Source organism: Centropristis striata, chromosome 22 (assembly GCF_030273125.1).
Source record: "Centropristis striata isolate RG_2023a ecotype Rhode Island chromosome 22, C.striata_1.0, whole genome shotgun sequence".
Taxonomy (NCBI): Eukaryota; Metazoa; Chordata; class Actinopteri; order Perciformes; family Serranidae; genus Centropristis; species Centropristis striata.
The window spans coordinates 14,915,459-14,931,399 of NC_081538.1; the positions used below are offsets into that span (position 1 = coordinate 14,915,459).

General features: G+C 41.3%; 1 protein-coding gene and 1 non-coding gene across 2 annotated transcripts in view; both read right to left on the bottom strand.

The window, feature by feature from the left end:
- Window positions 1–11,001: 11,001 nt before the first annotated feature.
- Window positions 11,002–15,941, bottom strand: part of lrig3 (leucine-rich repeats and immunoglobulin-like domains 3) — a 34,258-nt gene continuing 29,318 nt past the window's right edge. The window contains exons 14-19 of the mRNA XM_059326236.1: window positions 15,609–15,890; window positions 14,447–14,923; window positions 14,189–14,347; window positions 13,508–13,648; window positions 11,931–12,185; window positions 11,002–11,348 (exon numbers count right to left, since the gene is read on the bottom strand). Coding sequence (XP_059182219.1) covers window positions 11,104–11,348; window positions 11,931–12,185; window positions 13,508–13,648; window positions 14,189–14,347; window positions 14,447–14,923; window positions 15,609–15,890 — 1,559 coding nt within the window. The 3' untranslated portion in view covers window positions 11,002–11,103. The remainder of the gene's footprint in view (window positions 11,349–11,930; window positions 12,186–13,507; window positions 13,649–14,188; window positions 14,348–14,446; window positions 14,924–15,608; window positions 15,891–15,941) is intronic.
- On the bottom strand, window positions 12,374–12,446 carry trnav-cac (transfer RNA valine (anticodon CAC)). Its single transcript has one exon. It is a non-coding gene; the product is annotated as a tRNA-Val (tRNA).

Sequence of the window (15,941 nt, forward strand, 5' to 3'; positions counted from 1 at the left end):
AAAATGAAGAATTGTTAAAGTGTCCCAGGTGCAGGCAAACAGCTTAGCCTCTGGCGGCGTGTTGTCAGTGTGCTCATAAATCTCTACTCAGCAGTACAAGCTCCAATGCTTCAAAACACACACTAAAAAATACCCCAAATCTGTAAAGCTGCCTGGACATATACAGTCATGGAAAATATTATAATAATAACAACAAAAACAGCTCATAAGAGTTTAATTTAAGAGCTGATATCTCAGAGTCAGATTTTCCTTTATTGTCATTGCACAGAGTAACAAGTACTAGGACAACGAGATTTGCCATCAACCCGTCCAAACGTATAAAACACACATACAATATGACAGAGGTGGACAGGACAGGAAGACAGAGATGAAAGAAAAGAAATACAGCACAACGTGAGGAGAGGAAAGGAAGAAAAAACAATGAAAAAAACCTCAGCAACATAAGCCATTTTCCATGGGTTTCTTGATAAAAACCAAAATCATAAGAAAACCATGTAAAATGTCTAGATATCAGCTGTTAAATTAAAGTCTTATGAGCATTTTTTGTTGTTATCATTATATTTGTCCAAACAAATGTACCTTTAGTTGTACCAGGCATTAAAATGAACAAGAAAATGTAGGGTGGTCTCATAATTTTTTCCATGACTGTACATGTATCAGTATGAATGGACTTTGTTCTTCTACTGAGCATTTAAGCATTTTTAGTAGCTCATTATTTTGGTTTCACAACTTTCTTGCATTGATTTCAATGGAAAAGTTAAGATAAAACCACGTTGCACCATCTGCACAGCACTAAATAGCATATAGACAAAGTTAGCGAGTAGCTTGTTAACGAAGCATTTAGCTCATTTAGCTAAAGAGCTTCATATTTCCCCCAGAAGTGGGTGGAAACTCTAGCAGAGCTACTAGAAGAGTGAATCCACTAGGGGGAAAAGTCTCAGGCCACACCCTCTCAAATGTTCTCTCACTCTGCGTGTCTCCATTACAAGTTAGCCTCCAGAGGGATTTAGAGACTCCGGAGGTGATGTCTGGTTTTCGACCATCACGTAATCGATTAGCGACAGTTTAGACCGTTAAGTCACATACCCGACGGATTAAACACGGGAGACTCAACTGTGGCCGCCGTCGCTAACTGTGCACAACATCAGCAGCTGATCATAAACAAGGCAGCATGGCTAATTATGCACAGCGTCCCTGCTGATCATAAACATAGTGATCGTGAATTAACGGGCATCGCTAACTGTGCACAGTGTCTGGTGCTTGTTGTAAACAAACAGAGATCGCTAAGTGAACACCTCCTGTAGCAGCAGCACATACACACTGTACTGCTACAGAGCTAACTGTTAGCCGATTAGCAATTTGCAGTCTAGACGCTAAGGGGTTAACATCCCCTCCGGCTCTGCAGCTGGGAGAGACTGCTGCAGGAGGACTGTGCCGTTTCGACTCGTTCTTACTCTTCTTAATGAGCCACCGGCCTCCGCTAAAGGGGTCTGAAAAGTCGCTATATAGCAACAAAGTCGCGTAGTTGGCAACACTGCTTTGCCTGCTTCTACAAATGGCGCTGTTGTTGTCGTGTAGAGTACTACGTCAGATCCTGCTTATTGTTCTATCCAATCAGCAACCAGGCTTTTTTTAAGGGGAGAAAAAAGGCCCTGCTGTTCTACAGGGATGAAAAAAGTCCCATCAAAAGTCTGCTCCAGACAGCTCATATTCAAATTAGGGCTGTTTCGGCGAGTGAGACCCGCCTCATTCCGGGTATTGGGCGGTAGTGGAAACAGCCCTAATATTGAACAGTTAGTGTTGTGGTCACAGGTAGAATGGACCCACCAAGCAGCTGCAAACCGATATGTTCAGTTCACCGTTTATTAAAAACACGAGCATGTTCATGCACAACACCACCTGACACCAGATACAGCACACAGGAGTTGTTTGATCTTCTCATCTTTCAAAAGAAAAAAAACTTTGTTTGACAAAAATGTCAAACTTCTGGTGCTGGATGATTCTAATTCTGTACAAAAAAATATTAAACTTATCTCTCATATATATTTGCCTTTGACAAGACTATACTGAGACCCTTTCCTGCAGCTTTGTTATTGCATCATTTCAACTTTTGCATCAAACGTTTCCTTTATATCAATCCCAACAGGCTGATACAACCTGCAGAAAAAGCTAAATTGGACTTCGACTGTCCAGCTCACCCATCCCTAATTGGCTTTTGCCCCTTTCTGTATCAGTCTGAAACTTTTTCAAAGTACGAGGGCGAAGATTTGAGCTTTGAAAGCGCCTACAGACAGCATCTTTCTCCAGTGCCTCAGAGACCGTGATTCACAGCCCAGTCTCAGTCTCAGCCATTATGGTTGTGTGTTTTACAGGCGTTGGGGTGTCGGTTACTGCCGTCCACAGACACACAAGCAGCCTGACTGATTTAGCTCTTTAGATTTGTGTGGAATTAGTCACAGTGGAGGGCTGGCTGGGACAGCGGGGAGTTTAAGACATTGTTGGGAAAGAGAAAGCCTGGAGTGGGCGGACTTTTTTCTTTCTGCTTTTACGACCCCTCAGGTTTCCACCTGTGCTGACATGGCTGAGACTTTACAATAGTCCTGAAAGAGTTACAAGCAGACGGGTAGGAATTCCAGGCTTTTTTTCTTTCTCTTTTACTCCTTTTCTTTTTTCTCTTTTACTGGAAGGGTGGGGTGGGGGCCCCAGTTATTGTGGAACATTTGTCAGGCAGCCAGTTGCAGAGGCAGGGCCAACCGGTGATTTATGGCAACATCTGCAAGATGCAAAGCCGTTGTATATGCTTTTAATCATACAAAGAGCCCTGGCTGGATTGGAGATTGAAAAGAGATGGTCTGATAGGGTCTGATGGGGTTTTATGGAGTCCGTGCTGGGATTCACACTGATGGCAATATTATATGACCGTGGGATTTCTGCAGCTCTGGTGCTTCCAAGATGAAGTTGGCTTCAGCTCGTGTTTGCACCAATGCTTTTTCTGTGATTCGATATGGTCAAAAGATTCTCACCAAGCTTGAAGATAATCTGCGAATGATCGAAATTGTTTTGTCACATAAGAAGAGAACCCGAAGGATCAGCCAGAGAGAGCGAAAAGAATCCGTGAAAGCAACACACAAATCTTGCTGGATTTGTCTGTCAACAGATGGGAAGTCGGACCCAAAGTGAGTGTGACCTCACATACCGAAAGCTGGGGTCACCTCATTTTTAAAATCTGTATTTTAACACTGACAAAGCATATCTAATGTAGAAACAAGCTTAGCGGTCGTAAAAGTCAGACACCCATCCTCCAAGAGATTTCCTGAGCTTCATAACAGAGGAATAATAATTTCTGAGAGCCGCCTTTAGCTATTTAATATAATAAACATCTGTCTGCATGTCACCACATCTGGCAATAATGAAGGCAAATTAGCTACAAAATTCAGAGTGTCTGGCAATGAGATAAGGCCATGGCATGCTAAATTCATTTTCTTGGCTCAGTCTCTGGGGTGTGGAGAGCAGAGATGGCCTGAGGAGCTGACCCTGGATCAGTGTCTGACTGCTAACGGGAACACACCGGGGTCAGAAACTGGAGATTAGAAGCTGATCTGAGACCGGGGGGGAGCGCACTCCATCAGCCGTCTGCCAGTCATTGGTGGTCTGGAGGAATCGTCAACTTCCTGTCTCGTTTCTCTGGACGCAGAATCAAAGAGGGGAAATTATTCTGCAATCTGGCCGGTGTTTTCTTTTTCCCCCCGGCTGGAAATGTGAAGGTTGTCGCTGGCTGCAGACTCGGCAGGAGACTCCTGGATCCACAGCACCTTTTAAAAAGTGGAAACGTTCTACGCCTCAGTCGCTTGTTAGGCCACAAATTGTTTTTTGGTTGCAGCAATTTCAGAGACTTTCCTTAAGGAGTAAATAAACCATTCTGAGGGGAATTACATCCACCCGCTTAATTGTAACATGCATAGTTTAGTGAAGTGTAAAACCTTGCCTACAAAAAAAAGGAATCACGTATTGTTGAGAAGAGGGTTTGAATCCACCACACCAGCTGCTAAACTCTGAACGGGAAAGAAACTTTCTTCCCACAGTTGCAATTAAGTGACCTTGGGCAAGTCAGTTCAAGGAAAAGTTCCCCTCAGATCCTCTTACATGGCTAACTATCACTGATCTGAGATTTAAAACACAGTCCAGGAGTCATTTTCAATAAAACATATCACTTTATCTGCTTTCCCTCAACCTGCCTGACCCACTTCTGCTTCAGCCAGAGATTTACTTCATTCTGTCTACTGACAACTGGTGTAAAACATGTGTGAGCTTGTTGTATTCAGCATGTACATATGGCTCTAGAGAGAATAATACTGTGTAATGTCTGGAATTCTTAGTCGATAAAGAGCGATAGTTGCAGTAAACACTATAAAACCCAACCGGCCGTCATTCAGGTCCATATTCTTCTCTGTTGGTGTAGAAATTGGTCTCACTGTCTCCCCACATGATTTTGAAATGCTAAAAGCTTTAAATAAATATCTTTTATTTATTTACTAGACCAAATGATTTTTTGTTATTTGAAAATGATTGATCAGTGACAAACCAACAGTGGGTTATAAGTCACCAGTTCATCTTGAAAGATTTTGCAGCATATTGTTTTAGTTTTATGGGATATAACTTGACTGTTTTGGTACCATACAATGGACAGACACAGTTAGCATCTAGCTAGTGAACATTGTGGAGCATTTAGCAGCTAAAAAGACAGATATTTTGCTCAGGAGTTGGTGGAGAGCAAAAAGAGAGTGAATATTGAACACGACACCAAATGAATCCTAATGTTGCTACATGCTTACTCAATGTGTATACAAGACATTGTTTCCTAACATGTTAGCCATATTAACTTTATAAAGTATGCCAGGTTTGTCCCAAGTTTTCAAGTTAACCTTTAAACTTTACCCAGACTATGTGGACTTGTTTCGGACCAAATTCAGCCCTGCCTGCATTCAACGTCATGAATCTGCTACGCTAACTGGACTTCCTTGATGCTATTTCATGTTAGCTTGGCAATGCCAGACAAATTCACAAATGTGAATTCACAAATGTGAATTAGTCTGGAACTATCAGTTAAGTTCCAATTTCCAAGGGGTGTTAAAGGTCATTGACCAAACAATCAGATAGATCTTTTATTAAATCTGTTGCTGAACTTATGCCGTCCAGTTTGTTTTATACTGACTTGATAGTGGCTTTAGCAGAACATTCCACATCAGCGCAGTCATATTGTTTTTTTGGTAAACCTTTACAACATTTATAAATGGTAAAAAGGTAATTTATTAATGTTTAATCATCATTTATAAATCGTATATAGGCCATTTACAAAGGTAAATACATATTTTTATGAATGTTTAACTAACTAAATAATTTATAAATGGTAAATAGATGGTATATTAATGTAAGTTTATAGTTACTTTACCATTAACAAACAATTAAATTATAATTAATAGTTTTAGTTGCAGTCATTATAACATTTTTACCACCATATTAAGTATGTTAATGATTTTGAAATGATTCATATACCTTTAAGAAATTGAAGAAAAACATGTAAAGATTAAATATGTATAGCACTTTGTTAATGGTTACTAATTGGTCTATAAACCATCTACAAACTTCACTTAGTTGGTTATTGTAAAGTGTTACTGTTTTGCTTTTTTTTGGACAATGTCTCAGTGCAGTCATTGTCTAAAACCCCACCCACATTAGATAAAAGGTTGTGACTGGCCAAACCAGGGCCTGGTGGGAAGGCAATCTCTCTGATTGGGAGGGGAAACAAGGAACAACTGACAAATGAAATATGAGCTTTCAGATTTGACTGGTTCCCAGACTACTTTCATGTTGCATGTTTAGCAAATTATCTGCAGGAACAATAAACTATATGGACAATGGGTTGCACAGTGCATGATCAATAATACAACAGCAATGTGGTATTAGTCATAGCAATGCTAAGTATTTTTGGTTGGCCCCAACTGCTCCACCAGAACGATTGTGAAGCCCAAAAACTACAACCACAACTTCTAAAGTAGCCCTTCCCGTTCTGCTTTGACATCTGTTTATATGGATCTTACACGCATCATCAGCTCATCATACATCATTTCGTCCTCAGTAAGGTTTGAAAATTTACTTCTGAACAATACAACATGTCAGTCCTGTGAATATCACCAAATTATGCTGAACAAGAAGTGCAATCAGACCCAAGTCAGTTGATCATTAATCCTCTGGGGTCTATGATGTTTTTGACGTTCCGAGGTCATGTAAAACCAAAGAAATGATCGTTTTATTTGACAGTTCAAAATTATTTATTCAAGTATAAAAGTAGGATGGGATGAGGCAGGCGTGGCATTTTGCAAAAATGGAAAAAAAAGGGGGTCTAATCATCTAACACTGCTCCTATAAATAAACATGTTTTTATGGTATTTTTTTGTTTATAGTTTTATTATATTTGAATTTTACCTTTATATGTTCATATTTGCAACCTATGATTACATTTTTTAGGTCCGAAACAGTTCATTGAGCATATTTGTGGTTTTTATTGTCTTAAATAGTATAATTTTATTTCAAATTTCATGATTTTTGTGTATTTTTGGGCTCAATATATTAATAAAGTGGGTTAAAATGAATAAATAATTGTCAGATCATGTTGAAGTTGTGCTGAGAAAATAACAAATACCAAACATGGGTATAGTGAATATTATGTGGTATATAAAGAGCAAATAGGCTCAGACCCCAGAGGGTTAATCACTCCCAGGCCTCACGTATCCATCCTGGAGGATCAGGTTTAACCCTTTGATGCACAACATGGGTCTAAAGTGACCCGACAGTTTTTATGTTCTAAATCTTTGCAATAAATTATTTTCATCATTCAGTATTCCAGGTTTTCCTCAATTTGTTTGTTTTTGATCATCATACATCCTACTTTTTTATGTTTTCCTTTTTGAATAAAATCTTTTTCCCTTTTTGTGTCACTACCTTTCGAATGCAAAACATGGGTCAAAATGACCCATATCCATCTAACTTCTTGGCTAAGTAATTAGCTAAGTAACTTGCTAAGCAAACAACTTAGCAAACTTCTTGGCTAAGTAGTTAGTTTAGCAAGCTACTTAGCCTAAAGTATGAGAAGCAAAATGGAAATATAATGATCTGTTGTTATCAAAAACAAGATATTTAAAGAATTATTGGAATATTCAATCATAAAATAAGTTGATATCAAAAGATAGAGCACAGAAACACACAGCAACCATTAAATAACATTGGAAATGAATGCGGGTCATTTTTGACCCATGTTGTGCATTAAAAGGGGCGTCAATATGTTGTGCATCAAAGGGTTAAGACATGATTTCTGCTCCAATCAGAAATGACTTAACGCTGAGATAAGGTTATTAGGCAGCAGTGGACTGGTCCTTGAATGTTGCCTCAGCAGCAGAAGCAGCAGCAGCTGTTTCCCAGGTGTTTGGATGTGTGTGGCTCCACCATCTTGTCCTAATCGCAGCCTCCTCAAAGAACTGGCAAGACTTCCAACAAACCCCCTCATTCCTTTACAGTGGGGTAAAGGCACAGAAAGCAGCGCAGCGTAGCCAACAGCCAGGTGTACTTAAACATTAGTCAGCCAGAAGGATGGGAGCGAAATAACACGTGCTATGAAAGCAAATCTCATCCTCAGCATTTCCATACACAAACTGAGTGAGAATGGGAGTCCGAACTCAGACCTTTTAGGTGCATATTGTTATAACAAAAAGTTAGTTTTACTACTTTTCAGTCCAGTTTTTTTCACGCTGACACATTAAACGCATGACTGAAACAACTGTCTTTGAATAGGGGATCTGACTAAATCCCCTCTGAACTGCTGGCACCACCATCGTGAATCTGCCATTTCGTAAACACAACTCCACTGTGGCAGGCAGGGAGCCGCAAGACGCTTTCCAAGTGCAAGTTTCAACAGCTAGACCCGGCGCACAAGCACACCTTTTTCCCTCATGTTGGAGAGGAGAGGCCTGAAACAACAAACCACCAGGCAAGGAGGGCTGGGGGGGATGAGAGAGGAAGGGAGGGAGAGGGGGTGAGTCATCCAGCAAACAGAGAGAGTTTAGTTTGGGCTAAGCTACATTTTGCCATTCTGTTCGAACAGCAATTTGTGGGTTTTGCATGAATTACATACAATTATTTTAAGTAGTATTTAATTAGAAGCATTATTAATGATAGTGGTTGCAGCAATTATATTGAGAATGGTGGTAAGTAATTGGCTGCAGAAGTTGCAACGTGCATATGGGCATGTGAGTATTAATACAGACTTGAACATTTGCAACCTATATTATCTGACTCTACTCTCTTCTTTACTACTCACACTCCTATGACTTCACTTCTGGTGAAAAAGCATCAGTGGCAGTGGTCCTACTTGTAGTTAAACTAGTGCAGTGCCTGTAGGAAATATTTAATCTTATAGTGGGAGATTAAGTAGATTTTTCAATTATGGCCAAATGTGGTTGTGTGTGAAAGTGGGATGTACAATGAGGTGTAATACCCTTGCGTAGTGTTAATATACAAAGTGTATATTGGGTAATACATGGATGTACATTGAGATATAAAGAGACACAGAAGTTATTTTAAGAAAGAGAAACTTAATCATTCAACATGGTTAGGCATACAGACACAGATATAGGGGGGAATAAGTTTATATGCAGCACAAACAGATGGATGTGAATAATGTGAGTAAGAGTTATTAGGTGTGTTGTGGAATGTGTAGATTGATTGATTGATAACTATTGTGTTTCATATGTTGTGGCTATGCAGACCACTGCAACGTCTGCAACTCCATAAAACACTAACTTTTCATAAGGTACGCACACCATCCAGCACGTACACATTGAACATTGATATTTGCAAGAAACTATTGGAAAGTTATTGCAAAATCAAACCTTGTAGCGCACTTTAAAACTCCTAAAGATAGGTAGGCTAAATAGACCTACAGATGAGATGAGTCAAGGTGTAAATCCAGAGTGAATTGTGTTACTGACCAGGTGTAGGCCTAATGGGGTGGAGCTCCCCTAAAAGGCGTCCAATCAGAAACAGTGCAATGCCGCAACACGTCCTACGTAAATAATGATATTTTGAAAAATGAATTCAAAAATCTTCAAAATCAAGGATGCACACCTCCTTGCCATGCACAAGCCACATACGAAATCTGAGGTCAGTCTGACTAACAGTCAGAGAGATAGTCCCTAGACACACACACACACACACGGACGCTTCTTACTTTATAGAGAGATACTGCAATGCTGTGAACCCTCTCAATGGAGACCAATTAGTAAAGTCTTCAACAACAAAAAACAGATATATGTGAAGGCAGCTTTTAACGACCCATATCTAATTTGCTGATAGGGCAATCTCTAGTTGCAGCAATAGTTATGACAGGATCATGGGAGAAAGTCAGGTTATGGAATATAAAGAGCAACAAAGTTTTAGACCACATTGTGTCTAGTATGTAACCAAGAGTAATTTCTTAGTTTAATAACTATATATAATTATAGCCGTATTTCCACTAGGAGGAAGAGTGGCCACCGGGAAAGTTTCAAGCCACGCCCTCTCAAAAGACTGGATACTAAGGGGATAACATCCCACTGCAGCTGGGAAAGACTGCTGCAGGAGGACTGTGCCGATTCGACTCATTCTTGCTCTTCTTAACGAGCCGCCCGTCCCCGCAACTTGTTAAGAAGAGTAAGAACGAGTCTCCAAAAGTCTCCAATAACACCAGAAAAAGTCTCTGGATTTGTCACCAGTCGCTTTTTTTGAAAAATAGTTACTAAGGGGGTCTGAAAAGTCGCTAAATATCGCTAATAAGGAACACTGCTTCACTGGCTTTTACAAATGGCGCGTTGTTGTTGTGTAGAGTACTACATCACATCCTGCTTAGCGTTCTATCCAATCAGCAACCAGGCTTTGTTCAGGGGAGAATAACGGCCCTGCTCTTCTACAGGGACAAAAAAGTCCTGTCAAAAGTCTGCTCCGGACGGCTCATATTCAAATTAGGGGTGTTTCGGCGAGTGAGACCCACCTCATTCCGGGTATTGGGCTGTAGTGGAAACACCCTTAATATTAGTGGTAGAACTAGCATGTACTGTGTTTAAGCAGTACTGATATCTAATGTCTTACTTGCTTTTAACTGCAAAATACTTGCTTAATAAGAGGAACTCAATCGGTAGTACAGAAAAAACTAATTAAATAAAGCATTTTTTAAAAAGTATATCCAAATAAAAGCATATCCAAAAGCATTCCAACCTAAGAACATGTTAAACTTAAGCATTTCCCAAACTTTTAAGACCTTATATGAACCCTGTAAGGATATTTTCTTGTATTTATTTAAATCACAATGTGGCAAATGTATGAACATGTCTGGACAACAGTAAATTTAAACCACATGCTGCTGAGGTAATAAACTATTATTTGTGATCATCACTCAGACCTACATGGAGCCAGATCGTGATATCAAACAGTTAAACATCCTCTCCGTCTCTCTCTCGGTGGGGGGGCTGACTGATGACAGAGCCGAGGCGTCCTTGGCGGTCTGTGGTTGTGCTCCAGAAGGCCAGAGTCTAACACCCACCACCAGCACCACGTCCGCTAAATCTCTAATACATTTCCTGCATGATAAAGATGATGACATCATTGAAGACTCGTAACACTTCCGTGAATGTAGCAGCACACATTAAGGTGTTTTTTATTGTTTACATATGTGCAAAACATTGCTTCATTCAAAGCTGGGATAACTGAACAGGCTGCAAAATACTCGTACACAAAAGGTAAGCAAAAATAATGAAATCTGTATATATACAATTTACAAAATACAATAAACTTTATATAAAAATGTATATATTCATCTATATTATTTAACTGAAGCCATGTCCTTAAAGCACAGCTGCTAATATGCTCCTTTTTACTTTTCTCTTGGAACATCAAATTGTCCGTTACATTCACTCGTTGCACATTTCAGGAGTCCATTATTGCAAAAGTGTCCATTCAGTGAGGTAGAAGTTTTTTTTTTTTTGGTCGTCCTCTTCATGAAAAACAAGAGTCCGTGAGCTAAGTGCTCGTCCTGCGCTGTGGGAGAGGGTCAGTCCTGCGGCTGTCAAACGGCTGTTCATAAACGCTGTTGCTGTGCTTTAATGCTGAGTCCTTGGTGAAACTGTTCTCCTCGAGGTCTGAATCAGCGTCTGGAGCGGCGTACGGATTCTCATGCAGAGTTATTCCATTATGCGTCACTGGTGGTGGGGTTGAGCCTGTGTACAGGTCTTTATGAGGCCTCCAGGGAGCTTTCCCAAATGTTCCTAAGTGAGAAAGGCGCAAGAAATCAGACCAACATACAGGAAATATTTGTAGAAATTAGGGCTGGGACTTTAACGCGTTAATTAAGATTAATTAATTACACAAAAATTAACGCATTACAAAAAAAACAACCAACCACGGTGAACATGAACGAAGAAGCTGATGAGACCGCTTTGGGATGGAAGTATCGATAAGAGAATGGTTGTGTGCAAGCTATCACCGCAGCACATCGAGCCTCAAGTATCACCTCAATGCAAAACAAATAGCAGCTAGCGTGGACGCTAATGTGGTCCACTTGCTACACTTAATGGCAAAAATTGCACTGGTCTGTTGGACTTGAACAAACATAAACAATATTTTAATTGCTTAAGCTTATGTATTCAGTCATTATTCAATGGTATACTAAAAATCCATGTGAAAAAAATTACTTCTCACTGTTCTCAGGTCAAATACTTATATGCGATTAAAATGTGATTAATTTCGATTAATTAATTACAAAGCCTCTAATTAATTAGATTAATTTTTTTAATCGAGTCCCGGCCCTAGTAAAAATGTTTAAAAAAACTGATCAATTTAAGACGTACCCATGAAGGTACTGGAGGGGGGAAGACACTCGTGAGGCCTCCCGTAGTCGCTGGCTTCTCCCTCCTCCATGGATGACCGGCGTTCGTTCTGCTGGCCAGAGGGGCCCTGATGGAGACCTGCGTTGGGGAGCTGCATCAGTACAGAGGAGGAGCACAGGTCGAAATGCTCAGACAGGAAGTAGTCCCTCATTCTAGGGTTGGTCAGGCTGCCGTTGTAGGAGTCAATGCAGACAGGCTTTTGGTCCATTGAACAACCTGAAGGCAAAAAATTTAATTATTAGTTCCTTTAAGGCTACATTTACATGATGGGATTATATTATATTGTGTGTTTTTCCATTATAAATGATATCCCTCCCACATTTGTGCTTTCGGGTGAAGTTATACACTGAAGTTTTGGAAAATAGTTCCGGCATCAAAAGAAGCACTTTGGAGATAAAGAAAGGTGTTTCCGCCCAGTTTCGAACCGGGGACCTTTCGCGTGTGAGGCAAACGTGATAACCACTACACTATGGAAACCGATGAGAGTGCCCTACCTGCATGTTCCAGGTTAAATGCAGCCGTCGTATTTGACTACAAACGTTTCATAGGAATGGTGTTGAGTGCACACAATTCCGCAATGTTTAATTTTGTGGAGGAAACACAAAGAAAACTGTTTCCACCTGGTTTTCGAACGGGGAACCTTTCGCATGTTAGGCAAACGTGATGACCACTACACCACAGAAACCTAATTAAGCTTCCTTGGTGCACATTCGGCCCGAAAACCACCAGTCATAGTTTTCTACAAACAATACAGAATAGAAGACGCAAAAGTGGCGTTGCATCTTCACTTTTTATTCCGCGTTTAGACGAGCGTTTTCAGGAGGAAATCTGTGTGCATACGGTGACGCAAAAGTGTGTGAATTGGATTGGGTATGCATGCCAGGCAGCATCACTTAAAGCGATAAGAGCATCTTAGGGCATGTGGAAGTTTTCACGCCACGCATTTTCATCAGCTACTCCTTCTACAAAGTTCTCCACCATCCACTAGATCTCCCAGGTCTCGTCCAAAGCCGTCTGGCTCGCCTCCGACCAATTGTTGCATCCAAAATGTGATAGAGGTAATTACAGGTCCTTCTCTGTTCACTAATACTATCTGTACATATCCTGTACATTTGGTGGAAAGACTCCTGTAAGTTTATTAGAGCTGCCAGAGCAGCTTGAAGGTCCGACGCATTGAAATAATCCCACATGTTTGCTTATCTCCCTGTACTGGCACATGTATGTGACGTAAACGCGTATGTGACGTGTTTTGTGTCTTGGCAGTGTAGACGGACACGCTACGGAGGAGCGGATTACAGTTTTACACTCTGGAGGGTTGTTTCAGATTTCTGTGTTTTTAAGCCCCAAAAACAGCGTCACCATCTAAACGAAAGGCACTTCCGATGAAATATTTGGTTTTAACCCGCAATCGTCCTCGTGTAAATGGGGCCTAAGTGAAAAATTCCTGATTAATTCAGGAATAACTTGACATAATGATCTTCAACAAAAACAGTATTGTTGTAGGAACGTTTTCTATTTGATGGAAGATGTGTACTGACCCGTGAAGACCTCTGATGGGTCAGTGGAGTACATGTTGTCTCTGCGAAGCAGTGAGCTGATTGGACCTTGATAATGGCAGAGCAGAGGATCGATGACTGCCTCCATGTCTGTTTCACTGCCTGTGTCCAGGTGACAAAAACCTGTGTGGGTGAAGGAACAGTGTCATGTAATACTCAGGGTTTCTAGCTTTAAAAGTGAAAAACCTTTCCCAGGCCTGATACTGGAAATCTGTTATGAGACCAAGTCTGCAAGCCTGGTTTGCAGGACTGTCAAACTCTCTTGCACTTGAAAAACTTACATTTACAATCAAGGGCAAATATTCCACCTTTGATAAAATATGGGGATGCTTTATTGCTTTTCCTTTGGTCGGTCAGGATTTTATGGGTAGCAATTTCTGAGTATTTATTTCTGGCCTTGTGTGACAACTCAATGTGTAGTCCTGTTTTGGACATTTAGATTTGTATACTATGATAATGTCTTGCTGTGATTGTTCTTTATTGTACCTTGCTTGTTCTTTGTCTATGTTCTTTTTGTAATACTTGAATTATATCAAAATGCAATAAACACATGTTAAAAAAAAACAAAAAAACCTTTTCCTGTAAAGACCCAGTGAGTTTCTATAAGGATAAAGTGACGCTGTAGTGAGATTAAATTCTAAGACAGAAGGGCAGGTATTTTACCGTTCATGTCTTTAGGCTGCAGATAGAAGCCGCTAATGGACGAAGCCATGTACTGATGGCTGCTGCCGCTCTCTGATGGGATGTAGCCGTCCTGTCGGTCAGCGAGAGTTCCCTGGGAGGACAGGTAGCTGGGGATGTCAGCAGGCAGGTTGGTCTCATCTGGAGAACAAGGAGATCAAGTTATATCATACACTTTCACTGAATTACAGATACTAGTGTGGTTCAGTTGATGACCTCCAAAAACCATCATGAACCAACCTGTGTTGGTGACGCTGCAGTCCTCATTGCGTCTCCGAGTGTGGTAGATGATGACCACCCACACCAGTGACGTTCCCACCACGCAGCATACCACAGCTATGATGACGATTCCCACCGTGGTCCATCCATCGTCGTCCGATCCTGCTCCGCCTACTGCGCCGACCACCACGCCGCCCTGCACTCCAGAGTCGCAGTTGGGATTGGGTATGACCGCCAGCCGGACATTTCCCCTCTCTGTGCCCAGCGTGTTGGACATCTCGCAAGTGTACTTCCCTGCGTCAGCCTCTGCTGCATCAACGATGATGAGGAGCTGGTTGGCGGCGGCGAAGAAGTGGCGCTCAGTCACTACCAGCGGACTGTCGTCTTTGGTCCAGTTTAGCCTTGGGGGAGGGCTGCCGCCGGCTATGCACTGGAGGACGGCGGTTTCGCCCTTGGCCACAGTGCGATCCATGAGTGGTCGCAAGAAGGAAGGTGTTTCTGAAAGAAGGACCACAGTTATTAGAACAATTCATCTATATATAAGGTTAGTCGGGGGGCTTAGGACCAGGTTTTAGAAGGATGGGGACACGCCGGACAAAAGCACCAATTTTTTCCCATATACTCTCTATCGCTATAAGTTTCAGTTTTTGGTAGGAGCCAAAATATACATTTTCTGTCGGGAAAAATGTATATACAGGATCTGACATGAGATGAGAGCGTTCCCTTGATTTGTTTGAGCACTGTACATGGCAGCTAATCCGCACTCTCCCGTGAACACAGATTCCAAACATTTTCAACTCAGGATTCCCTGCTGCAGGACAAGTTGCCTACCAGTCTGGGTGAAAATGAACATATCTATTTGATCAAATAATCATCTAGTGATATTGTCAATAGCTTTAAATAATTTTTTGACCCAGAAAATGTATATTTTGACACCAAGATTGACCTTCTGAGTGGCTTGGAAGATATATTGGTTCTCATAGACTTTATATGGCTGCCATCTCCGATCTGCAATCTTGATGAAGTGGCTCCTACCAAAAATGTAAACCTATAGTAAAAGACAGCATGTGGAAAACAATTTGGTGCTTTTGTCCGGCATGTCCCCTTTATTTAGCTAAGCCTCCTGACTAGGTTAATCTATCCTTCATACAAGCCTTAAAATGCAAGTCTTCCTGTTTCTCACCTAGAACAGTTAGCGTAGCATTTGCGGAAATAGCTCCAGCTGTGTTCTGAGCTGTGCAGCTATAAACGCCGATGTCCTCGGTCTTGACATCCACTATGAAAAACACGTCATCCTCTGGCATGACGTGCATACGGCGTTCCCGGGCGGCAGGGAAGTCGGTACCTCCGTCTTTCTGCCAGGCGATCTGAGGGGAAGGGTGACCAACAGCGGCACATTCAAGCCTGGCTGTTGCTCCAGCACGGATACTCAGGTCCATTGGCATCTTGGTGAAGGAAGGGAGCACTGGATAGGAGAAAAGACCCTTAGTTAGAATCAGTTCTAATACCTTATTAG